Genomic DNA, 26,652 nt, shown 5'->3' with positions numbered 1-26,652 from the left:
AAATGTAGTTAAGATGTCAATTCTACGTAAATTGATTAATAGATTAAATTTAATCCAATTAAATCTTTAAAGGTTTAAAATTTAATCCAATTATTTTTAATTTAATCCAATTAATTTTTTTAAATTTAAGCCAATTAAAATTTTAAAAAATGATTAAAATCCCAAAAAATTTACTTTGTAGAAATAGAAAAACCAATAAGCAAATTTATCTGGAAGGGCAGGGTGCCCCAAATTGCTAAAAGTATCTTGAGGAAAAAAAACAAAGCTGGAGGTCTCACGCTACCTGACTTTAAGGCATATTATGAAGTGGCAGTAGTCAAAATAGCATGGTAATGGCATAAAGATAGATACACTGACCAATGGAATTGAATAGAGTGTTCAGTTATAGACTTTCTCATCTATGGACAACTGATCTTTGATAAGGCAGTCAAGCCAAATCACCTGGGACAGAACAGTCTCTTCAATAAATGGTGCCTAGAGAACTGGATATCCACATGCAAAAGAATGAAAGAGGATCCATATCTCACACCCTATACAAAAATTAACTCAAAATGGATCAAAGACCTAAACATTAGATCTAAGACCATAAAACTGTTAGAAGAAAATGTAGGGAGATAATTTATAAATCTTATGGTAGGAGTCGGTTTCCTAGATCTTTCACCCAAAGCATGAGCACTAAAGAAAGAAATAGATAAACAGGAGCTCCTCAAAATTTAAAAGTTTTGTGCATCAAAGAACTTTGTCAAGAAAGTAAAAAGACAGCCTACACAATGGGAAACAATATTTGGAAATGACATATCAGATAAGGGTCTAGTATCCAGAATATATAAAGAGATTGTTCAATACAACAACAAAAAGATAACCAAATTACAAAATGGGCAAAAGACATGAACAGACACTTCTCAGAAGAGGAAACACAAATGAAAAGATGCTCAACTTCCCTGACTATTAGGGAAACGCATATCAAAATCGCAATGACCAGAATGGCCATTATCAATAAAACAAAAATGACAAAGTGCTGGAGAGGATGTGGAGAAAGAGGCACGTTTACCCACTGTTGGTGGGAATAATGTAAAATGGTACAACTGCTGTGGAAGGCAGTTTGGTGGTTCCTCGGGAAGCTAAATATAGAATTACGATATTATCTGGCAACACCATTGTTAGGTATCTATTCAGAGGACATGAGGGCAAGGACACAAATGGACATTTGCACACCAATGTTTATAGCAGCATTATTTACAATTGCCAAGAGAGGGAACAGGCCAAATGTCCATCAACAGACGAGTGGCTAAACAAGCTATGGAATACACATACAATGAAATATTATGCAGCTGTAAGACAGAATAAAGTTATGAAGTATATAACAACATGGATGGACCTTGAGGACATTATGCTAAGTGAGGTTAGCCAGAAACAAAAGGACAAATACTATATGGTCTCACCGATATGAACTAACATTAATGAATGAACTTGGAGAATTTCAGTTAAGAACAGAGACCATGAGAAGATAGAAATAGGGTACATATTGGGTAACTGGAACTGAAGGGATACAGATAGTGCAACAGGACTGATTGTAAAAATTCAGAAATGGATAACACAATACAACCTAACTGTAATACAATAACGTTAGTACACTGAATGAAGCTGAATGTGAGAATGATAGAGGGAGGAGGGCTAGGGACACAAATGAAATCAGAAGGAAAGATAGACAATAAAGACTGAGATGGTATAATCTAGGAATGTACCATGATAGTGATTAAATGTACAAATTAAAAAATGTTTTTGCATGAGGAAGAACACAGGAATGTCAATATTGCAGGGTGTTGAAAATAGATGGTAATTCATATTTTAAAACTTTAACTTATGTGTGAGACTAAAGCAAAAAAATGTTTATTTGGTACAAAATTTATATTTTGACTACTGCATCTCCTAATACAACTTATATGGACAGTTCAATTGAACACCATAAGTACATGGAACCTTGAGTAGGGCATGAGATTTTGTAAGTTTGTCCAGAGTGATGCCTCAATAAATTTCAGAGTGATTTGAACAGTGAATGAAAAAGTATTTGCAGTTACCTTGGGGGAATGGTGAGAAAGAGGGAAAATTCAACTTCCCCATTTGGAGAAGGCCTGATATTCTCACAAGCAGTGAGGACAAAATTAATAGGCTGAACTCTCAATCTTGGGATTTGTTCATATGAAACTTATCCCAGCAAAGGAAAGGCTAAGACGACTTAAAATTAGGCCTAAGAGTCACCCCCAGAGTACCTCTTTTGTTGCTCAGATATGGCCTATCTCTCAGCCAAACGGCAAGCAAACTCACTGACTTCCCCCGCTCTACGTGGGACATAACTCCCAGGGCTGTAAACCTCCCTGGCAATGTGGGACAGAAATCCTAGAATGAGCTGAGACTCGGCATCAAGGGATTGAGAAAACCTTCTCAACTGAAAGGGGGAAGAGAGAAATGAGACAAAATAAAGTGTCAGTGGCTGAGAGATTTCAAACAGAGTCAAGAGTTTATCCTGGAGGTTATTCTTACGCATTATATAGATAACCCCTTTTTAGTTTAAGGTATATTAGATAGGCCATAGGGAAGTGCCTGAAACTACAGAGATGTGCTCCAGTAGCCATGTTTCTTTAAGATGACTGTATAATGATACAGCTTTTGCAAAGTGACTGTGTAATTGTGAAAACCTTCTTCTGATGTTCCTTTTATCTACAGTATGGACAGATAAGTAAAAAATATGGAGTTAAATAAATACTAGGGGGAACAAATGTTAAAATAAATTGGGTAGAGGGGAATACTAGTGGTCAATGAGAGGGAGGGGTAAGAAGTATGATATGTATGAACTTTTTTTTTTTCTTTTTATTTCTTTTTCTGGAGCGATATAAATGTTCTGAGAAATGTTCATGGTGATGAATATACAACTATGTGATGATATTGTGAACCAGTGAATGCACAGCAAGTATAGAATGTTCATATGTTAAGAATGTTCATGTTGTATGTTGGTTGGTTTTTATTAATAAAAATTAAAAAATAAAAAAAGAAAGTAAATAATTATACCCTCCTTCCCAAGACCATTTTCTTTTCTATTCCCCTCTGTCCTAACCAAAGGATCTTAAGAACACCACTACTTCCCTACTCCTTTCGCCATTAAAGAGATTTTTTTTTTGCATTTTCTATTATGGTAAAATACATAAATAAAATCTGCCATTTTAACCATTTTTAAGCATACAATTCATTGGCATTAACTAATTTTACAAAGCTGGGCTACCATCACCAACTTCCCTTGCTAGAACTTTTCATCACCCAAAACAGAAACTCTTTACCTATTAAGCAATAACTCCCAATTCTCCCTTCCTCCTAGCCTCTGGAAATCTTTAACCTTCTGTCTCTATGAATTTGCATATTCTAGATATTTCATATAATCGAAATCATATAATATTCATCTTTTTGTGTCTGGCTTATTTCACTCAACATGATGTCACCCAATATGAGATTCATCCGTGCTATTGCATATATCAGAACTTTAGTCTTTTTTAAGGCTAAATAATATTCCATTGTATATGTACTATAATTTATTTATCCATTCAACTGTTGATAGACACTTGAGCTGTTTGCATCTTATGGCTATTGTGAACAATGCTGCTAAAAACATCAATGTACAAGTATCTTCTTAAGTCTCTGCTTTCAAATTTTTGGGGTACACATTTAAAAAGAGAATTACTCAGAGAGGTGGTAATTCTATGTTTAACATTTTGAGGAACCACAAAACTGTCTTTCACAGCTGCCGAATGTTTATATGCCCCACCAAAGATGCATGAGGGTTCCTATTTCTCTATATCCTCACCAACACACATTTTCAATTTTTTAAATTAATTTTTCTTTTGCAGTAATTTCAAACTTAAAAGATAGTTTCAAAATACAAACCCTATTCAGAAAACTCCAATATACCTGTACTCCCCCAGAATCACCAATTTTAACATTTTGCTACCTTTGCCATATCATTTTATTTATCATCTATTTTCTGAATATTAGAGTAGGTTGTACACATATACTCCTTGAACACATAATACCTCCATGTATATTTCCTATGAACAAAGATATTCACCATCTTAAGTACAGTTACAAAGTTCAAGAAATTTAATGTTGACATAATGCAAACATTCTACATTGTAATTTTTTCCTTATGTTCCAATAATGTCCCTTTGAGCCTTTTCTCCATTTCTGGATCCCATTCAAAACTACCTATCATGTTTAAATAACTTTTTCTCTATAGTTTCTCTCTCTTTTTTAGGGGAAGGAATGGGAGAGAGAAAAACATATATACAACATAAATCTTCTCATCTGTTTTAGTTTGTTGATGCTGCTGGTAATGCAATATACCAGAAATGTGTTGGCTTTTTTTTTTTTATGATTATACTGTATTTTATTTATCCATTCATCAGTTGACAGACATTTAAGTTGTTTCTGTCTTTTGGCTATTATTAATAATTCTGCTATGAACATTCATGCACACATTTTTGTGTGACTATATGTTTTCATTTCTTGGCTCTATACCTGAGAGTGGAATTGCTGGATCATATCATAGTTATGCGTTACCATAGATTTGCTGGACTGACCTCCAAACTGGCTGCACCATTACATTCTTACCAGCAGAGTGTTAGGGTTTCAATTTCTTCATATCTTCAGCAACCACTTGTTATTATCTGTCTGTTTGATTATAGCCTCCCTAGTGGGTGTGACATGATTCCTCATTATGGTTTATTTATTTATTTATTTAAAAATTAACAAATGAAATAAAAAATTAACATAATCAGCAATTCACAATATCATCACTTAGTTGCATATTCATCAATTGTGTTGGCTTTTATAAAGGGAATTTATTAAGCTACAAGTTTACAGTTCCAAGGTCAAACAAATATCCAAACTAAGGCATCCAGAGATAGATATCTTGACTCAAGAAAGGGCCAATGATGTTCAGGGTTTCTTTGTAAGATGGTAGCTTCTGCTAGCTTTTTCTCCTGGCTTCTCATTTCAAATGGTTTCATCTGGGGCATTTTCTTTCTGCATCTCCAATCATCTGTGTCTGAGTCAGCTCTGAAGCTTTTTCCAAAATGGTTTCCTCTTAAAGGACTCTAGTAAATGACCTACCTTGAATGGGTGGAGACACATCTCCACAGAAACCCCTAACCAAAAATTCACACCCAAAACTGAGTGGGTCACATCTCCATGGAACAATTTAATCAAAAAGATCCCACTCAACAACATTGAATCAGGATTAAAGAAAATGGCTTTCCTGTGTACACAACAATTTTAAACCAGCATACCATCCCAACCCCCACAAGCATACCATTCAGTGTGATTAATCATATTCACAATGCTGCAGTACCCTCACCACCCTCTAGTACAATCACTTTCTCTTCACCATAAACAGAAGCTCTCAGTTTGAATAACTCCCCACTGTCCCCATCCCTTATCCCTAGTAACCTGTACTCTACTTTCTCTGAGCACACATATTCTCTGATATTTTTTATGGTTACCATGAGATTTAACATCCTCAATCTATAACAATCTCATTTGCTTTGCTAACAATTCAACAATTTCAATAGCATATGTAAACTATGTTCATATAGCTTTCTGAGCCCTCATCCTTATGTAGTTCTTATTAAAATTCATATATTTATACATTTTGACTCCAGAACCACTGATTTACCGTATTTCATGCATTTGACTTTTAGATACTGTAGGAAGTAAAAAAAATGGAGTTACAAATCAAAAATACAATAGTACTGGTATGAATATTTACCTACGTCATTATCTTTACCAGAGATCTTTCTTCAGAAAAGATTCACTCAATTGCTAGTATACTTTCCTTTCACCTTACAGAACAGACTTTATTATATCTAATGGGGCCAATCTAGTAGTGAAGAAGTCCCTCAGCTTTTGCTTTTCTGGGAATGGCTTTATTCCTCCTCATTTCTGACAGTTTTGACAGATACAGAATTTTTGGTTGGCAATGCTTTGCTTTCAGTATGTTAAATATGTCTTCCAACTGCCTTCTTGCCTTCATGGTTTCTGATGCAAAACTGGCAATCATATTGAGGCTCCGTTGTATATGACACATTACTTCCCTTTTGTGGCTTTCAGAATTCTCTCTTTATCTTTGGCATTTGACAGTTTGATCATAACATGGTGCATTATGGGTCTATCAGAATTCACCTTGTTTGTAGCTTGTTCAGCATCTTAGATGTGTTTATCCACGTTATTTCGTTAAATTTGGGAAGTCTGCAAGCATTATTTTTAATATTCTCTTTGTTCTCTTCTCTCTTTCTTCTTCTGTGACTCCCATAATGTGTTCCCTGATGGTGACCCACAGATTCCTGAGGTTCTGTTCACTTTTCTTCATTCTTTCCTCTTTCTCTCCTCAGAATGAATGGTTTCAAAAGATTTATCTTTAAGTACACTGATTCTTTCTTCTGCCAGCTCCAATCTGCTGTTGAATTCCTCTAAGGAACTAATTTTTGTTATTGTAGTCTTCAATTTTCTTTGATAACTTCTCATAATTTCCATCTCTATATTGATATTCTGTTTGTGTTCAACTTTCATTTCCTGATTTTCTTTGGTTGTCTTTCCTTTAGCTCTCTGAGCATATATAGGACTACTTTTTTTTTTTAAAATTGCACATATATTTATTAATTCAATTCTCTAGTCTAATCATTCAGTGAGTCTGAAATTAAAATTGATCACTTCTATTATATGCACTTGGTGTGTTACTTTAATGCATGCAGAAATTTTCTATTCTGGAGCATCTCAACTGCAGAGATATCTACTTAATTTTGAAAAGTTCATTATGTTTCAAAGAATGTGTATGAGACATATTTATGCAATTTTACTTTTATAAGACTTCAGGTTATGGTTTTCAGCTCAGGTTAATTTTTCCCTTAATTGAAACTATCTAGAATTTTTATATGGTACAGTGTTTAACCCCAGTTTAGTTCAGCCATATGATTTTGTTGAAATCCTAATTTATTAAATCCCAGCATTCTATTTAGAAGACCAGTGCTCAGACTCATGAAGTTTACCTCTGACTGGTGTGTCTTTCTTGTACATACTTTGTATGGTTATCATTTCTTCAATTTCCTGGTCATTTTCACTGCCTTCAAAACAAATTAGGACCATCATAGGGTGGTAAAAGCAGAATGAAATAATACAAAACCCAATGCTTATGTGATTATATTTCAAATATTGTCACTTAGATGGAGAAAAATGGAAAAAATAAGGTGTGCTCTAGATAGCAATAGAAATTTACAGAAATTGACAACTAATATACTTTCAGCATAAAAATTTTGGTATGGTGGGTGGTAAAGAGAGGGAAATGCATGAAAGTGAAGTATCAGAACAAGGGCCATTATGTGAAATTTGAATTCCTGGAAATATATAAATACCCTTTTCTCTGAGCCAAATATGGTCACAGATGGGTTCTTGACTAGAGCTCCATAAATGCATGGAATAATTACTCCATTGAGAATTATTTTCCCAAAATCGTAGCATACATTTTGAAGAATGTCACTCAACTAAGGGAATCTTCAGTTGATAGTTCCAAGGGCCAGCTCATTAATTGAACAGCCAATACTCATATTGAAGCACAAGGAAGGACTACTTTTTATAAAATGTTTTTATCTGGTATATATCAGGTCTGATCCTCCTCATTACTGGTTTCTAAAGTGTTAATCTTCTTTGCCTAGACCATCACTTCTTGTTTCTTTGCTTGTATTGTAATCTTTTGTGGAAACCTGGACATTTTGATATTTTAGCATTATTGCTAGGATTTATACTCTAAGGCTTATGTTCTTTATAAGCTTTAATCCAGCTAGTGTTATGAAAGACCTTTTCTTGAATGCCAAAAGCTAACAAAAAGGAGGAGGAAAAAGGAAAACATCCTTCGCAGACTTTCCAGATTCACCTGTACAAGAGCTTTCCTTCAGTGCTTATGCAAACAATCAGTTTGGAAAACAGCTCCAGGCCAAAACGTAGGATCCTTACTGATTCTTTCTGCACAAGCCTTTTGATTTGGATATGCAAATGGGGCACTACAAATACCCTTACTTACACAGATAAGAATGTTTCCTCTTAGGAAACAGCCGCCCCTCTTTGGAAACAGTTTCCTCACTGTACCTAGAACAACACTGTATGTCCTACAGCTCACAATCCCTTGTCCCAGGATATACAACTTCACTGCTCTCCCACAGAATTCTGTAGGAGAGCTCTGTGAGTCACCTTCTACATGCAGGGCAAGTTCTTGGACAGCATGAAAAAATTTAGGCCAACACCAGACAGACTGCACACTCTCAATATGTTCACTAAGGGCTACTCTGCTCCCTCCAGAACTTGAACTAGAACTCTACACAGGGAACGTGGAGTGGCTGCACACCAAGCCAGTAAGAGGATAGGGTGGGGCCAGACAGATACCATGAGATATTATCACTTTTAAGTGACTTCTTTTTGATTCAGTGACTCTGTTATATTAATAGTAATATTGTTACAGTAATGTTAGAGTATACTGCTCTGTTACTGCAATATTTTAACTGCTTTTGAAGCTTTTATAAAGACATTTTTGCCTGTTCTTGCTGGCTGTTCAAAGCTTATATGGAGGGATAGTACCCTGAAGTCTCTTACTCTGCCATCTCGATTTGGAGTGGCTCTACTTTCAATTTTTTAATAAGTTGGTGGTTGTAATATATCTCAATGTGGTTTTGATTTGCATTTCCCTAATGGCTAATGATATTGGGCATCTTTTCATGTGTTTATTGGCCACCTCTATATCTTCTTTGGAGAAATATCTATTCAAGTCCTAGTCCATTTTTTAATTGGGTTGTCTTTTTTGTCATTAAGGTGAGGGATTTAATATTTGGGAAATTAATCTTTTTTCATACACATGATTTCCAAATATTTCCTCCCATTCAGTAAGGTTCTTTTTACTTTCTTGATAATGTCCTATGATGAACAAAAATTTTAATTTTCATGAAGGTCAATTAACCTATCTTTTTTATTTTGTTGCTTATGCTTCTAATGCTATATCTAAGAATCCTCTGTGTAATGCCAGGTCCTAAAGATGTTCCCCTATATTTTCTCTGTGAGTTTTATGGTTTTAATTTTTATTTAGATCACTGATCCAATTTAGTTAATTTTTGTATATGATGTGAGGCAGGGGTCCAATTTCATTATTTTGCATATGGATATTCAGTTTTCCCAGCACCATTTCTTGAAAATACTTTTTTCCCCATTGAGTGCATATAGCAGGCTTGTTGTAAATCAATTGTTCATAGATGTCAGCCTTTCTTTCTGAACTCTCACATCTATTCCATTGGTCTAATGTCTGTCCTTGTGCCAATATCATATTATTTTGATTTCTATAGTTTTGTAATAAGTTTTTAAACTGGGAAGTGTGAGCCCCCCAACTTTGTTTCTGTTGAAGATTATTTTAGCTATTTGGGAGCTCTTTTTCTGATGCATATGAATTTCATGATTGACTTTTCTACTTCTGCAAAAAAAGACAGCTGGAATTCTGCATTGAATCTGTAGATTTTGCTTCAGGTAGTACTGATATCTTAGCAATATTAAGACCTCCAATCCATGATCACAGAATATCTTATCATTTATTTAGGCTTTCTTTAATTTCTTTCTGCAATATTTTATAGATTTCAGTGTATAAGCCCTCACATGATTGGTTAAATTTATTCCTAAATATTTTATTCTTTTAGATACAATTATAAATTGAACTTTTTAGGTTGTTCATTGCTAGCGTATAAAAATACAATTCATTTTGGGGTTGATCTTATACCTTGCCACTTTGCCAAATTCATTAATTAGCTCCAGCAGTCTTCTTGTGGATTCTTCGGGAATTTCTATATAAAAGATCAAGTCATCTGCAACTGAAGTAGTTTGTTCTGCTCTTCTAATTGGCAGAATTCTTGCTGAATTGCTCTGGGTTGTATTTCAAGTATGCTGAACAGCAGGAGTGATAAGAGGCATTCTTGTCTTGTTCCACATCTTAGGGGGAAAGTTTTCTGTTGTCATTGAGCATCAGCTAGCTGTTGGTTTTCATAAATGTCCTTTATCATGCTGAGGAAGCTTCTTTTTACTCTTATTTTTCTGAGTATTTTCATCAAGAAAGGATACCAGATTTTGTCAAATGCCTTTTCTGTGTCAATTGAGTGGTCAAATGTTTTCTTTCTTTCATTCGGTTATATGGTATACTACATTATTGATTTTCTTATGTTTAACCAGACTTGTATTCCTGGGATAAATACCATTTGGTCATGGTGGATAAGCCTTTTAACATGTAATTGGATTTTGTTTGCTGGAATTTTGTTGAGGATATTAGCATTTATGTTCATAAGAGATATTGAAACAGTCTGTAATTTTCTTTTCTTATGGTATCTTTATATGGCTTTGGTATGAAGGTAATATTGGTCTCATAGAATGAATGAAGAAGTGCTCCTTCCTCAATTTTTTACAAGAGCTTGAACAGAATTAGCATTAATTCTTCTTTAAACATTGATAAAAATCCACCAATGAAGCCATTTGGTCCTGGTTTTTTCTTTGTTAGGAGGTTTTTTGATTACTGACTCAATCACTTTCATGTTTTGGTCTGCTGAGATCTATTTCTTCTTGAGTCAGTTTAGGTAATTTGTGTTTCTAGGAATTTGTCCTTTTCATGTAGGTTATCTAAGTGGTGGAATAGAACTGTTCATTTTATCTTCTTATAATCCATTTTATTTCTGTAAAGTTGATAGTAATGTTCCCCCTTTAATTTGTGAGTTTAGTTAACGGTGTCCTCTCTTTCTCTGTCAGTGTAGCTAAAGCTTTGTTGATTTTTTTTTTAACTTTGTAAAGATTCAACTAATGGTTTTATTGATTCACTGTTGTTTCTCTATTCTCTATTTCATTTCTCTCCATTCTAACCTTTCCAATTTCCTTACTATTGCTCAATTTGTGTTTAGTTTGCTCCTTTTTCTACTTTCTCAGATGTGAATTGGGTTACTGATTCCAGATCTTTCTTCTTTTTTAATGTAATCATTTACAGCTATAAATTTCCCTTTGAACACTTTTACTGCAATACCAAAAAGTTTGGGTATGTTCTGGTTTGTTGTCTGTTTTAGTTCTTCAGGCTTGTTTTGGTTTGCTAAAGCTGCTGGAACGCAATATACCAGAAATGGGTTGGCTTATTCAAAGGGGATTTACTAGGGTACAAAATTACATTGCTAAGGCCATGAAAATGTCCAAATAAAGGCATCAAGAGGAAGATACCTTGACTCTGAAGAAAGGCTGCAGCCATTCAGGGTTCCTCTTTCAAATGAGAAGGAACATGACCAATCTCTACTGATCCTCTGTTCCTGGGTTTCATTACTCTAAAGCTTCTGATTCTATTGGCCTTTTCTCTGAGCGTCTGTGTGTCCTTTCTTAGTGTCTCTCTGGGGCCTTTCTCCTTCTGTCTCCAAAATGTCTCTAAGCGTCTCTCTCCCTCTCTGTTTCTCCCAGGGCATTTTCTTTCTCTCTGCATCCTTCACTTGGTTTCAACTTCCTGCTGTTTGTATCTCTCTCTGTGTGTTCTGGCTTTTATTTTCTTCATAGAAGACTTCAGTAAAAGGATTAAGATCCATCTTGAATTAGGTGGGTCACATCTCCATGGAAAAAACCTAATCAAAAGATCCCACCCATAACAGGTCTGCATACACAAGAATGGATGAAAAGAGCATAGTCTTTCCTGGAGTACATAATAGGTTCAAACCAGCACATGCTGGAAAGGATGTATGTCCCCTAGAAAAGCCATGTTTTAATCTAATTTAATCTTTTAGGAATTCTGCTTTTAATAACACAAGTTATTGTGAAAAGTGTTAGCCAAACAAGAGCTGTCATAAAAAGCACAATGATAATGAAAGAAACCATGTCTGTGTAACTATATATACATAGTTGACATTCAATAAATATCTACTATTTAATTCATAATATGTACTCTAGGCATATTTACTCAAGCAGAGAGGAGAAAGAAATTAGGATGGACAAGTTAAAAAAGGAGTTTACATTTTGGTTTGAGAGCATGACCTTGAAAAAGTACTTAATTCACTCTGAACATCAGTCTCTTTGATGTGAAGAACTTAAGATATCAAACTGTTCTGCAGATTAGAGTTAAAATATATAAAAACTCCTAGTATAATGCCTGGACTTTTGCAACAATCATACAGCCTTATAAGCAGGAGTTACAACATTACATAACCAATGTTTATGGGTGTTTCAATATTTTTAGATATATACCTATGCCCACCTGTAGTAAATTCAAACCCAAAGTATATTCATCTCAAAATAAATTTTACGATACTTACAGGAAGAATTAAAAATGTATCTAGTTAACTTTGTCTCACGTAAAGCACATTACAGCTTCTGAAAAGGTGTTATTTTTATTTCTAGATCTAAGCTATAATTTCCCCAGAGTAAGAAAACATAAGAAAAGCAAAAGAGCCAGCCTAAAAAGAAAAATTTCAATAAAAGTTAACCTTAAATCAAAGTAAATTGTAAATACTGAAATGTACACAAAAATACAAGTTGACTTAATTGGGAAAATAATGAAAGAGTATGCTTTACCTCTCCAACTCCAAAGTCTCCTGATTGTGTAGAATGCAATTCTTCCAAAGGGATATGATTACCCCTAAGAGTTAAAAATAAGAGAGTACTGAAGTTTGCTTTATTTCCAAGAAAATTTTTCTGAATTATGGTTTCCATACTTGGGTGCAGATAATTATACGGGATGCTTTTTAAAAAATAAATAGTCATAAACTCCATCCCAAAACTCCACTATTTGTTATGTGTGAATTAAACCCCAGTATCCTATATATTAAAAACACTCTCCCTCAAGTGATTTGGATCTACAGCCAGGTGTGTAAACTATGTTTTAAATCACCTTAATAAAGTAGATTTTAAAACTCAGTCTAGGGCGGGCCGCGGTGGCTCAGCGGGCAAAGTGCTTGCCTGCTATGCCGGAGGACCTCGGTTCGATTCCCGGCCCCAGCCCATGTAACAAAAACGGAGAAACAGAATACAATAAAACAAGAAAATGTTTAAAAATGTTTCCCTTTCTTCCTTCCTTCCTTCTTTAAAAAAAAAAAAAAAAAAAAAAAAAAACTCAGTCTAACACTCTTTCACTCATAAATTCCTGAATATTTGGAGATTTAACAACAAAGAACCTAATTTGTTAATTTCAGGAAATAATAGTAACCTACCTTTTAATTAATTCATATATGCTGATTCCATAAAAAATAGTATCTATATATTTGTTATATAGATATTTTAAACAGTTTCATAAGAAAGTACTTATAGAATGAAACTACTTACAGAATGAAATCACCAAGCTCTGACTATATCACAATTATCACCAAGAAAGTTAGGATATTCTGAAACTACTAGCTAAAATAAAGTTTTACTTTGCTACTTATAAGTTACCATTATATAGAAGAGCCAGTAAGGCAGCCCCAAAACTCTATGGACTAAATTAAAAATTAACCCCTAATGGATGAGATTAAAAATCACCTTGAATGCAGAACAATTTTTATACCAGCAGCAAGAGGGAGTAAAATCTAGAGGAGCCTAATTGTTTCATCATGGAAAAAAATGCACCCCTAAAAGAGGTAGGGGATATGATAATTCTGAACAAAGAGAAATCAGAGAGTATCTCAGAGGAAAATGTTGGCAATAAGAAGAGTGTTCTATCCTTATAAGACATACTGTCCCATAAATTGTTAATATGCTTGTTTATGCCATTAACAACTGAATTCTTCCCTTGTTCTGATTCCATAGTAACCAAGCACCCTTCCCAAGGAGAGCTGCCTAAACTAAAAAAAAAGTGCTTATCATACCAGTAAGCATTCTTATACATGTTATCCTTCGTTTCTTACTGAGAATTAATAAATTGACATTCTGGTAGGAACTATATATCTAAGTTCCATGAACACATAAGTCACTTTCCACAAATCTAATTAGCTTTAAGTTTCAGATAAAAAGGTATTTCTAAGTTGGCAAATATGAAAACTACACTCTCAACTAAAGTGATATCACCAAGACTACATCACTGGTAAGTCTTCTTTGAGGTTAAAGTCCCCACCCTCAGATAGAGCAATACAGCTTGCTATATAACGATCAATTCAATGTTCAACAAACATTATGTAAGATACTGATTTGTTTTTCAAAGATTTACCAAAAAAAAAATAACTTACATATGGTTCACTGGATATTTCTGGATATTGTTCTGTGTTATCTTCTTTTGGTAGCAATTTTCAAATTTTCCTTAAAAAAAACAAAAGCATCCACTGAACTAAAAATCGTACCCAAGTTTCTTCCCATTTTTTAATTCAAAGCTTATTAGTATGATTTGTACAGAGGGAAATCACGGATCTACCATGTCATATAATATAAAGTCATTTTATCTCTGATTTCATAACCTTCTACATGCACACCGACATACACACACATAATATAGGCATACATATAAAAATTGAAAGAAAAAAACAGATTATTATGTTTTCCATGTGTAACACTAACCTTTTTTTTCAGAGCAGGCTGGGTAACAGTGCTCCTCAAAAGATACACAGACATGGTTTCTTTCATTATCATTGTGCTTTTTCTGACAGTACTTGTTTGGCTGACACTTTTTACAATAACTTGCGTTATTAAAAGCAGAATTACTAAAAGTCAACTCTGGAACAGTAAAAATGCTTCTAATACATTTATCAGTGGAATTATTTTCACCAAAACTAGGGACTGCACAAGTATCTCCTATACTGTCATAACCACACTTGTCAAATGTTTTCTGCATCCTTTGTTGATCTATGTTTAATAAACTGATCATATTTTGACTAACAAAAGAGTCACAGTTCTCTGCTAAAGGGCTGGGGATTGGCTGGTTTGCATCTTCGTGGCAATTTAAAGCCACTTTTCTATTTTCTCCCCAATTATGTTGCACTAATTGTTTCTCAGTAATGAAGACTGATTCTCTTCTTTCATCCATGCTTCCAAAACCTTCATCCATAATTATACCAGGTCTTTCAGTAAGGAAATTCCTATTTCCTGGACTTTGGGATAAATAAAAGCAAATTTAGCAAGAAAAGCATAAAGCATTTTCATTTAGAAACATTTGATTTAAAGTTAAATTCTTACAAAATATATTGAATAGCTATTAACATGTACCTAGGCTATTTTATTTTTGTGATTTAAAACCGGTAACACTCTTTCTAGTAAAAATATATCAAATATGCTTTATTGAGTACAAAAATAGTACACATTCAAAAAGAAAACAGACTACATTCAGCTTAGTATTTTAATATGAAAAACTACTGCATGGCATCTCCATCAACAGAAGAGTGGCTAAACAAACTGTGGTATATACATACGATGGAATATTATGCAGCTTTAAGACAAGATAAACTTATGAACCATGTAATAACATGGATGGACCTAGAGAATATTATGCTGAGTGAATCCAGCCAAAAACTAAAGGACAAATACTGTATGGTCCCACTGATGTGAACGGACATTCGAGAATAAACTTGAAATATGTCATTGGTAACAGAGTTCAGCACGAGTTAGAAACAGGGTAAGACAATGGGTAATTGAAGCTGAAGGGATACAGACTGTGCAACAGGACTAGATACAAAAACTCAAAAATGGACAGCACAATAATACCTAATTGTAAAGTAATCATGTTAAAACACTGAATGAAGCTGCATCTGAGCTATAGGTTTTTGTTTTGTTTTGTGTTGTTTTGTTTTGATTTTACTATTATTACTTTTATTTTTTTCTCTATATTAACATTCTATATCTTTTTCGGTTATGTTGCTAGTTCTTCTAAACCAATGCAAATGTACTAAGAAATGATGATCATGCAGCTATGTGATGATGTTAAGAATTAATGATTGCATGTGTAGAATGGTATGATCTCTAAATGTTGGGTTAATTTCTTTTTTTCTGTTAATTAAAAAAAAAAAAAGAGAAGGGATAATTGGAGATGAAGGGATACAGACTGTACAACGGGACTGGATATAAAAACTCAGAAATGGACAGCACAATACTACCCAATTGTAATGCAATTATGTTAAAACACTGAATGAAGCTGCATGTGAGGTATAGGTTTTTTGTTTTTGTTTTTTTTGTTTTTTTTTTCTTTCTATTATTGTTTTAATTCTTATTCTGTTGTCTTTTTATTTCTTTTTCTAAATTGATGCAAATGTACTAAGAAATGATGAATATGCAACTATGTGATGTTATTAAGAATTACTGATTGTACATGTACATTGAAATGATTTCTAATTGTTTTGTTAATTCTTTTTTTAATTAATAAAAAAAAAAAAGAGAAAAAAAAAAAAAAAACTACTGCATGGTTCAATTAACTTTTTTTTTTGTATGCTGTATAGCAGGGTCACATTTCATTACTTTTCCATGTGAGTAACCCATTATTGCAGCACCATTTGTTGGATTTGTTGGTTTGTTCTGTTGGTTTGTTTTGCTTGTTTGTATTTTGGGGAAGTGAATGGGCCAGAAATTGAACCCAGGTCTCCCACATGGAAGGCGAGAATTCTACCACTGAACTACCCTTGCATCCCCCAATTTACTTTTATATTAACAAAACAAAATACGGTCTAAAGTACACCTTCTGTAATAAGGTCTAGCAAATAATCTAGATAACCACTATATGTCACTGCTGTTCCATTTACAAGAGAAAGATACTATGAAGACTATACAGAGATTATCTACAGTTTTAAACATCAAACCAAACAGTCATGAGAACATTATAACAGATATTTCTCAACATAACAAGGATATACAAACAACTCTAAAACTCCCAAGGAAAAGCAATATAGATAGAAATGCATAATAAATAATAGAAATGCATCTATAAGTAATAAACCCAAGAGGTAAGATGAATCAGATGAAATAGTTGGGATATGTAACTTGTAAGGCCCTTCTAATCTGGAATGATAATTCTAGGTTAAGTTCAACTTCTGTACAGGAGTCAAAGCTATGATAGGAAATAATTAAAAATCAAGATGCTCTAGATTTTGTGGATAGAGACTATCTACAAATTTACATGGAGTTGCTTGAGCACAGGTTGGAGAAACCAAAGAATATTAGAAAGGGAGGACATAAACTGCTAAATCTCTGACTGATTACTTAATTTAGTTTTTATGTTATTGTCAAATATTTAATGAGCACCTGCTGTTTTACTGTGGGGACACTGAGTTAAATAACAGTTCCTATGTCCCAAGGTATACCGTTTGTTATTAAGAAGAGATAGATAGCTGGAAGATGGTGGCTTAGTAAGACGCGCGGATCTTAGTTTCTTCTCCAGGACACCTACTAGGGGAGTAGAAACGATACAGAAAGCGCCCAAAGCCACAACAGAGATAAAAAAGACAGCGTACCCCATCCTGGAACGGCTGGCTGGCTGAGAGAAGCAGCTCGGGTGAGATCGCCGAGGCGCGCGGGCCTTACCGGGCGGGGTGGCAAGCGGCCGGAGTTACTCCCTTCCCCCTTCCCGGGCCGGCTGGGAGAATTGGAGAGGCGGTCCCCTGAAACAAAGACGGCTGGCGCCCAAACCACGCGCAGCCCCCGGACCAACTGAGAGAATTGGATCGGAAACCCCCAGGCCACGGAGAACGGTGACGGGTGGGGGAGGCCCCTTCCAAACCCGTGACTCCTGGGGAACGTGCACTCTCTCGGGCGGGCCGCTGCCACTGGCGCCCTCCCGCCACGCTTGTTGCCCAGGGCCGACTAGGAAATTCGGACGGGCTCTTTCCCTGGCTGAGGCGACCAGCAACCCTCCCTGCGTTCGGATACCCTCCCTGCGTTCGGACCCCGGGCCGGCTCAAGCCGCTTCGGCTAGCGAACCCCCAGGACGGCGAGAGTTTTCCAAAGTTTAAGGTCCCACAGCACCTTTTACTGGTGGGACCCGCAGACAAACGGGTGCCACGAGTGCCACCTACTGGGCAGGATAAGAAAAACAGAACCCAGAGATTTCACAGAAAAATATTACAACCTTGCTGGGTCCAACACCAAGAGAAATCTGAATAAATGCCCAGACGCCAGCAGCAGAAGATAACTGTCCACGCTCAAAAGATTGAGAATATGGCTCAGTCAAAGGAACAAACCAATAGCTCAAATGAGACACAAGAGCTGAGACAACTAATGCTGAATATACGAACAGAAATGGAAAACCTCTTCAAAAATGAAATCGATAAATTGAGGGAGGACATGAAGAGGACATGGGCTGAACATAAAGAAGAAATAGAAAAACTGAAAAAACAAATCACAGAACTTATGGAAGTGAAGGATAAAGTAGCAAACATAGAAAAAATAATGGATAGCTACAATGATAGATTTAAAGAGACAGAAGATAGAATTAGTGATTTGGAGGATGGAACATCTGAATTCCAAAAAGAAACAGAAACTATAGGGAAAAGAATGGAAAAATTTGAACAGGGTATCAGGGAACTCAAGGACAATATGAACCGCACAAATATACGTGTTGTGGGTGTCCCAGAAGGAGAAGAGAAGGGAAAAGGAGGAGAAAAACTAATGGAAGAAATTATCACTGAAAATTTCCCAACTCTTATGAAAGACCTAAAATTACAGATCCAAGAAGTGCAGCGCACCCCAAAGAGATTAGACCCAAATAGGCGTTCTCCAAGACACTTACTAGTTAGAATGTCAGAGGTCAAAAAGAAAGAGAAGATCTTGAAAGCAGCAAGAGAAAAACAATCCATTACATACAAGGGAAACCCAATAAGACTTTGTGTAGATTTCTCAGCAGAAACCATGGAAGCTAGAAGACAGTGGGATGATATATTTAAAATACTAAAAGAGAAAAACTGCCAACCAAGACTCCTATATCCAGCAAAATTATCCTTCAAAAATGAGGGAGAAATTAAAACATTCTCAGACAAAAAGTCACTGAAAGAATTTGTGACCAAGAGACCAGCTCTGCAAGAAATACTAAAGGGAGCACTAGAGTCAGATACAAAAAGACAGAAGAGAGAGATATGGAAAAGAGTGTAGAAAGAAGGAAAATCAGATATGATATATATAATACAAAAGGCAAAATGGTAGAGGAAAATATTATCCAAACAGTAATAACACTAAATGTCAATGGACTGAATTTCCCAATCAAAAGACATAGATTGGCAGAATGGATTAAAAAACAGGATCCTTCTATATGCTGTCTACAGGAAACACATCTTAGACCCAAAGATAAACATAGGTTGAAAGTGAAAGGTTGGGAAAAGATATTTCATGCAAATAACAACCAGAAAAGAGTAGGAGTGGCTATACTAATATCCAACAAATTAGACTTCAAATGTAAAACAGTTAAAAGAGACAAAGAAGGACACTATATACTAATAAAAGGAACAGTTAAACAAGAAGACATAACAATCATAAATATTTACGCACCGAATCAGAATGCCCCAAAATACGTGAGGAATATACTGCAAACACTGAAAAGGGAAATAGACTCATATACCATAATAGTTGGAGACTTCAACTCACCACTCTCATCAAGGGACAGAACATCTAGACAGAGGATCAACAAAGAAATAGAGAATCTGAATATTACTATAAATGAACTAGACTTAATAGACATTTATAGGACATTACATCCCACAACAGCAGGATACACCTTTTTCTCAAGTGCTCATGGATCATTCTCAAAGATAGACCATATGCTGGGTCACAAAGCAAGTCTTAACAAATTTAAAAAGATTGAAATCTTACACAACACTTTCTCGGACCATAAAGGAATGATGTTGGAAATCAATAATAGGCAGAGTGCCAGAAAATTCACAAATACGTGGAGGCTCAACAACACACTCCTAAACAACGACTGGGTCAAAGAAGAAATTGCAAGGGAAATTAGCAAATACCTCGAGGCGAATGAAAATGAAAACACAACATATCAAAACTTATGGGACGCAGCAAAGGCAGTGCTAAGAGGGAAATTTATTGCTCTAAATGCCTATATCAGAAAAGAAGAAAAGGCAAAAATTCAGGAATTAACTATCCATTTGGAAGAACTGGAGAAAGAACAGCAAGCTAACCCCAAAGCAAGCAAAAGGAAAGAAATAACAAAGATTAGAGCACAAATAAATGAAATTGAAAACATGAAAACAATAGAGAAAATCAATAAGGCCAGAAGTTGGTTCTATGAGAAAATCAATAAGATTGATGGGCCCTTAGCAAGATTGACAAAAAGAAGAAGAGAGAGGATGCAAATAAATAAGATCAGAAATGGAAGAGGAGACATAACTACTGACCTCACAGAAATAAAGGAGGTAATAACAGGATACTATGAACAACTTTACGCTAATAAATACAACAATTTAGAGGAAATGGACGGGTTCCTGGAAAGACATGAACAACCAACTTTGACTCAAGAAGACATAGATGACCTCAACAAACCAATCACAAGTAAAGAGATTGAATTAGTCATTCAAAAGCTTCCTAAAAAGAAAAGTCCAGGACCAGATGGCTTCACATGTGAATTCTACCAAACGTTCCAGAAAGAATTAGTACCAATTCTCTTCAAACTCTTCAAAAAAATCAAAGTGGAGGGAAAACTACCTAATTCATTCTATGAAGCCAACATCACCCTCATACCAAAACCAGGCAAAGATATTACAAAAAAAGAAAACTACAGACCAATCTCTCTAATGAATACAGATGCAAAAATCCTCAATAAAATTCTAGCAAATCGTATCCAACAACACATTAAAAGAATTATACATCATGACCAAGTAGGATTCATCCCAGGTATGCAAGGATGGTTCAACATAAGAAAATCAATTAATGTAATACACCATATCAACAAATCAAAGCAGAAAAATCACATGATCATCTCAATTGATGCAGAGAAGGCATTCGACAAGATTCAACATCCTTTCCTGTTGAAAACACTTCAAAAGATAGGAATACAAGGGAACTTCCTTAAAATGATAGAGGGAATATATGAAAAACCCACAGCTAATATCATCCTCAATGGGGAAAAATTGAAAACTTTCCCCCTAAGATCAGGAACAAGACAAGGATGTCCACTATCACCACTATTATTCAACATTGTGTTGGAGGTTCTAGCCAGAGCAATTAGACAAGAAAAAGAAATACAAGGCATCAAAATTGGAAAGGAAGAAGTAAAACTATCACTGTTTGCAGACGATATGATACTATACGTCGAAAACCCGGAAAAATCCACAACAAAACTACTAGAGCTAATAAATGAGTACAGCAAAGTAGCAGGTTACAAGATCAACATTCAAAAATCTGTAGCATTTCTATACACTAGTAATGAACAAGCTGAGGGGGAAATCAAGAAACGAATCCCATTTACAATTGCAACTAAAAGAATAAAATACCTAGGAATAAATTTAACTAAAGAGACAAAAAACCTATATAAAGAAAACTACAAAAAACTGCTAAAAGAAATCACAGAAGACCTAAATAGATGGAAGGGCATACCGTGTTCATGGATTGGAAGACTAAATATAGTGAAGATGTCAATCCTACCTAAATTGATTTACAGATTCAATGCAATACCAATCAAAATCCCAACAACTTATTTTTCAGAAATAGAAAAACCAATAAGCAAATTTATCTGGAAGGGCAGGGTGCCCCGAATTGCTAAAAACATCTTGAGGAAAAAAAACGAAGCTGGAGGTCTCGCGCTGCCTGACTTTAAGGCATATTATGAAGCCACAGTGGTCAAAACAGCATGGTATTGGCATAAAGATAGATATATCGACCAATGGAATCGAATAGAGTGCTCAGATATAGACCCTCTCATCTATGGACATTTGATCTTTGATAAGGCAGTCAAGCCAATTCACCTGGGACAGAGCAGTCTCTTCAATAAATGGTGCCTAGAGAACTGGATATCCATATGCAAAAGAATGAAAGAAGACCCATCTCTCACACCCTATACAAAAGTTAACTCAAAATGGATCAAAGATCTAAACATTAGGTCTAAGACCATAAAACAGTTAGAGGAAAATGTTGGGAGATATCTTATGGATCTTACAACTGGAGGCGGTTTTATGGACCTTAAACCTAAAGCAAGAGCACTGAAGAAGGAAATAAATAAATGGGAACTCCTCAAAATTAAACACTTTTGTGCATCAAAGAACTTCATCAAGAAAGTAGAAAGACAGCCTTCACAATGGGAGACAATATTTGGAAATGACATATCAGATAAAGGTCTAGTATCCAGAATTTATAAAGAGATTGTTCATCTCAACAACAAAAAGACAGCCAACCCAATTACAAAATGGGAAAAAGACTTGAACAGACACCTCTCAGAAGAGGAAATACGGATGGCCAAGAGGCACATGAAGAGATGCTCAATGTCCCTGGCCATTAGAGAAATGCAAATCAAAACCACAATGAGATATCATCTCACACCCACCAGAATGGCCATTATCAACAAAACAGAAAATGACAAGTGCTGGAGAGGATGCGGAGAAAGAGGCACACTTCTCCACTGTTGGTGGGAATGTCAAAGGGTGCAACCACTGTGGAAGGCAGTTTGGCGGTTCCTCAAAAAGCTGAATATAGAATTGCCATACGACCCAGCAATACCATTGCTAGGTATCTACTCAAAGGACTTAAGGGCAAAGACACAAACGGACATTTGCACACCAATGTTTATAGCAGCGTTATTTACAATTGCAAAGAGATGGAAACAGCCAAAATCTCCATCAACAGAAGAGTGGCTAAACAAACTGTGGTATATACATACGATGGAATATTATGCAGCTTTAAGACAAGATAAACTTATGAACCATGTAATAACATGGATGGACCTAGAGAATATTATGCTGAGTGAATCCAGCCAAAAACTAAAGGACAAATACTGTATGGTCCCACTGATGTGAACGGACATTCGAGAATAAACTTGAAATATGTCATTGGTAACAGAGTTCAGCACGAGTTAGAAACAGGGTAAGACAATGGGTAATTGAAGCTGAAGGGATACAGACTGTGCAACAGGACTAGATACAAAAACTCAAAAATGGACAGCACAATAATACCTAATTGTAAAGTAATCATGTTAAAACACTGAATGAAGCTGCATCTGAGCTATAGGTTTTTGTTTTGTTTTGTTTTGTTTTGTTTTGTTTTGATTTTACTATTATTACTTTTATTTTTTTCTCTATATTAACATTCTATATCTTTTTCGGTTAGGTTGCTAGTTCTTCTAAACCAATGCAAATGTACTAAGAAATGATGATCATGCATCTATGTGATGATGTTAAGAATTAATGATTGCATATGTAGAATGGTATGATCTCTAAATGTTGGGTTAATTTCTTTTTTTCTGTTAATTAAAAAAAAAAAAAAAGAGAAGGGATAATTGGAGATGAAGGGATACAGACTGTACAACGGGACTGGATATAAAAACTCAGAAATGGACAGCACAATACTACCCAATTGTAATGCAATTATGTTAAAACACTGAATGAAGCTGCATGTGAGGTATAGGTTTTTTGTTTTTGTTTTTTTTTCTTTCTATTATTGTTTTAATTCTTATTCTGTTGTCTTTTTATTTCTTTTTCTAAATTGATGCAAATGTACTAAGAAATGATGAATATGCAACTATGTGATGTTATTAAGAATTACTGATTGTACATGTAGATTGGAATGATTTCTAATTGTTTTGTTAATTCTTTTTTTAATTAATAAAAAAAAAAAAAGAAGAGATAGATAACTATTTTACCCAAGAATGTTAACAGATTATGTATGATCCTACATTGTTTCTCAATAGGGGCTCTATTGGCATTTTGGGGAGAATGAGTCAATTTTGTTATATCAACAAGTACAACCTATAGTATATAATAATATATACCACCAGCAACCAGAGTAATTCCTATTACTGCAAATGAGAAAATATACGTAAAAGCACTTAATAATGTATATTATGTATTATAAACCTCTGGTTGTACCTTTACCATGGTCATAAAAGTAGAATCAGACAGTACCTATCCTTTTATGTCTGGCTTATTTCACTCAGCATTATGTTCTCAAGGCTCACCCATCTTGTCATGTGCTTTAGGACACTGTCATGGTTAGGGACATGTGTCAACTCGGCCAAGTTGTCGTAGCTGTTTATCTGATTGGGCAAGTACTGGCCTGTCTGTTGCAATGAGGACATTTCATAGGATTAGGTCATGATCACGTCAGCTGCATCCACAGCTGATTCCATTTGTAATCAGCCAAAGGGGAGTGTCTTCTACAATTAGTGATGCTAAATCTAATCACGGGAAGCCTTTTAAGGAGGACTCAGAGGAGACAGGCCCCATTCCTGCTTCGGCTTGTGAGCCTCTCCTGCGGAGTTCATCCAGACCCTCCATTGGAGTCGTCGGCTTCACAGCCTGCCCTGTGGATTTGGACTCTGCGTTCCTGAGGTCACGTGAGACACTTTTATAAATTTTATATTTGCAAGTGTTCCCTGTTGATTCTGTTTATCTAGAGAACCCTAACTAATACACGCATCATTTCATCTTACTGCTGCATAATATTCCATTGTCTGTATATACAACATTTTGTTAATTCACTCATCTGCACTTTGGGTATAAAGTTTAGGAAGCTACTTCCTATTACTAGGTTTTGAAGATGTTTCCCTACAGGAAAGTAGAGATATTTTAAAGTTCATTTGGAGGACAGAATTGACAACACTGTTGGTGAAATGGGTGCTAGGAGTGTGAAGGAAAGGAAGGAATCATGGACAACTCTTATTCTTGTGGCTTACGTAACTGAGTAAAAAGCGGTACCATGTACTAAATGAGGAAGACTGGGATAGGATTTCTCACTGATTACCAAGAGTAAGTCAACTGGTTTTACAAGTCTAATGGATTTTAAAACAAGAAATCCAGGTGTATATGTAGAAATCTAGAAAATAAAAGTGGGAATCTGTAAAATCAGCACCACAACTGTAAAAAAGAAATCAACATGTTTATGACCAAAAATAAGCAGTAGTAATATGTAATGAGTAGGAAATTAGTACAAAACACCTCATCTCAAAATATTTTTAAAAATAAAAGAAAGAGGGCCACAGTGGCTCAGTAGACAGAGTTCTTGCCTGCCATGACAGAGCTCAGGTTCGCTTCCTGATGCCTGCCCAATCAATAAATCAACCAAACAATCAATAAATCAATGAATGAATGAATGAATGAAAGGTGGATGTGTCTAACAGAACATATTTAAACAATTTAAATTAAGTGTTACATTTTACAGCTAGTGATTATTTTTAGAAGTTTTACTTAAGTCCGTATATATTTCTAACTAAAAGTATTTATCGCTACTAAAAATCAAATTAATAACTGAAGAAAGAATGCTTCTTTCTTTCCTTCAGCATCTTTGCTTACCTATTTAAACTTGCAAATAATGTTCCAAATTCTGTTGTTTTATATGATGGACTGAGAGCACCTTGACTTTCATTTAATTTGGAAACCAAGGAATCAGAATAGTTAACATTACTGGGCTGGAAAAAAATGTAATATAAGAAACTGCAGAACAGTAAATGAACATATACACAATTTAAAATTTTCAACATGTAAGTGTCATTTACACGGACTACGTCTATATTCAGAAAATGTATTTTTAGTCTAAAAGAAGGTAAATATAGTCCTTAGTGACAACAAAATAATTTTCTAACCATTAAAACAATATCAGCACTTCAATGACTGTTAAAATAATAGAATTGATACTATGGTGAGCTTACCATTTTCTGAAAGATAAAAGATAAAAAACAACTAGAATGCCCAGGATCTTGAGTAAATAAAAGTTAATTTTTCTGACAGAAAATAATAATTTGTCTCAGAGAAACAGCTGGACTTACCTCAGTTCTTCCATTTACTGTGCAGTTTTAAACTACTACTTTACTCTTTCTGAATATCAATATCATTCAGTGCAAAATGGGGATAGTATCTGAAGATGGTGATGAACAGCAGATGAGATAATTCATTTGTTATTGTAGAAGGTACTATAAAAATCTAAGATATTATAATGTCCAATACTAATACTATCCAGCTATTATTTAATCTGCAGTATATTTGATTTACAACCCACAAAATAAAGAAATGAGAAGTCCACATGTCAGAAATAGAAGAAAAAGAAGGAGAGTAAGAAAGAGAGATTTAAGTATTAAAAAAAAAAAAAAAAGGCCCAAAGCAGAATGGGCTGATAATAAAGTCTAATAATACAGTTAAACCTCAGAAAAACAGTGACAAAGGTGTAGAGACGATGTCATTCCCTGAAAGCGAGAAACAAAGATACCACCAAACAAATTAAAAAAGAGAATATAATATTATATATTGTCTCAATACTACCTCTCTAGAGACCAGTGAGCCCCAAACTTTTTCTTGCTAATCAATTCTTTCAATTCAATCTTTTTTTGCATTTTATAATTTCATTTTAATTCTTCTCACTTTTCTTGAAATCCTTCAGAATAAAGCTATTAAATACTTTCTAGTTCTTCAGAGTGTGACACTATACCTGATCAATGGAACACTTTAGAGAGGGACAATAGCCTCTCTTTTCACTTTTCTGCCATAATTA

General features: G+C 34.9%; 1 protein-coding gene across 3 annotated transcripts in view; it reads right to left on the bottom strand.

The window, feature by feature from the left end:
• The window catches only part of REDIC1 (regulator of DNA class I crossover intermediates 1), a 173,993-nt gene that overhangs the window by 45,968 nt on the left and 101,373 nt on the right, over window positions 1-26,652 (bottom strand). For all 3 annotated transcript variants that reach the window (XM_077170525.1, XM_077170527.1, XM_077170528.1), the window contains 4 exons: window positions 25,461-25,576; window positions 14,599-15,128; window positions 14,274-14,343; window positions 12,649-12,712 (listed from right to left, as the gene is read on the bottom strand). In XM_077170525.1, the coding sequence (XP_077026640.1) occupies window positions 12,649-12,712; window positions 14,274-14,343; window positions 14,599-15,128; window positions 25,461-25,576 (780 nt within the window). The remainder of the gene's footprint in view (window positions 1-12,648; window positions 12,713-14,273; window positions 14,344-14,598; window positions 15,129-25,460; window positions 25,577-26,652) is intronic.

The sequence above is a fragment of the Tamandua tetradactyla genome, chromosome 7 (assembly GCF_023851605.1).
Source record: "Tamandua tetradactyla isolate mTamTet1 chromosome 7, mTamTet1.pri, whole genome shotgun sequence".
Classification (NCBI taxonomy): Eukaryota; Metazoa; Chordata; class Mammalia; order Pilosa; family Myrmecophagidae; genus Tamandua; species Tamandua tetradactyla.
The sequence above is the reverse complement of the archived record's forward strand: the minus strand, read 5'-3'. Positions and strand labels throughout refer to the sequence as shown.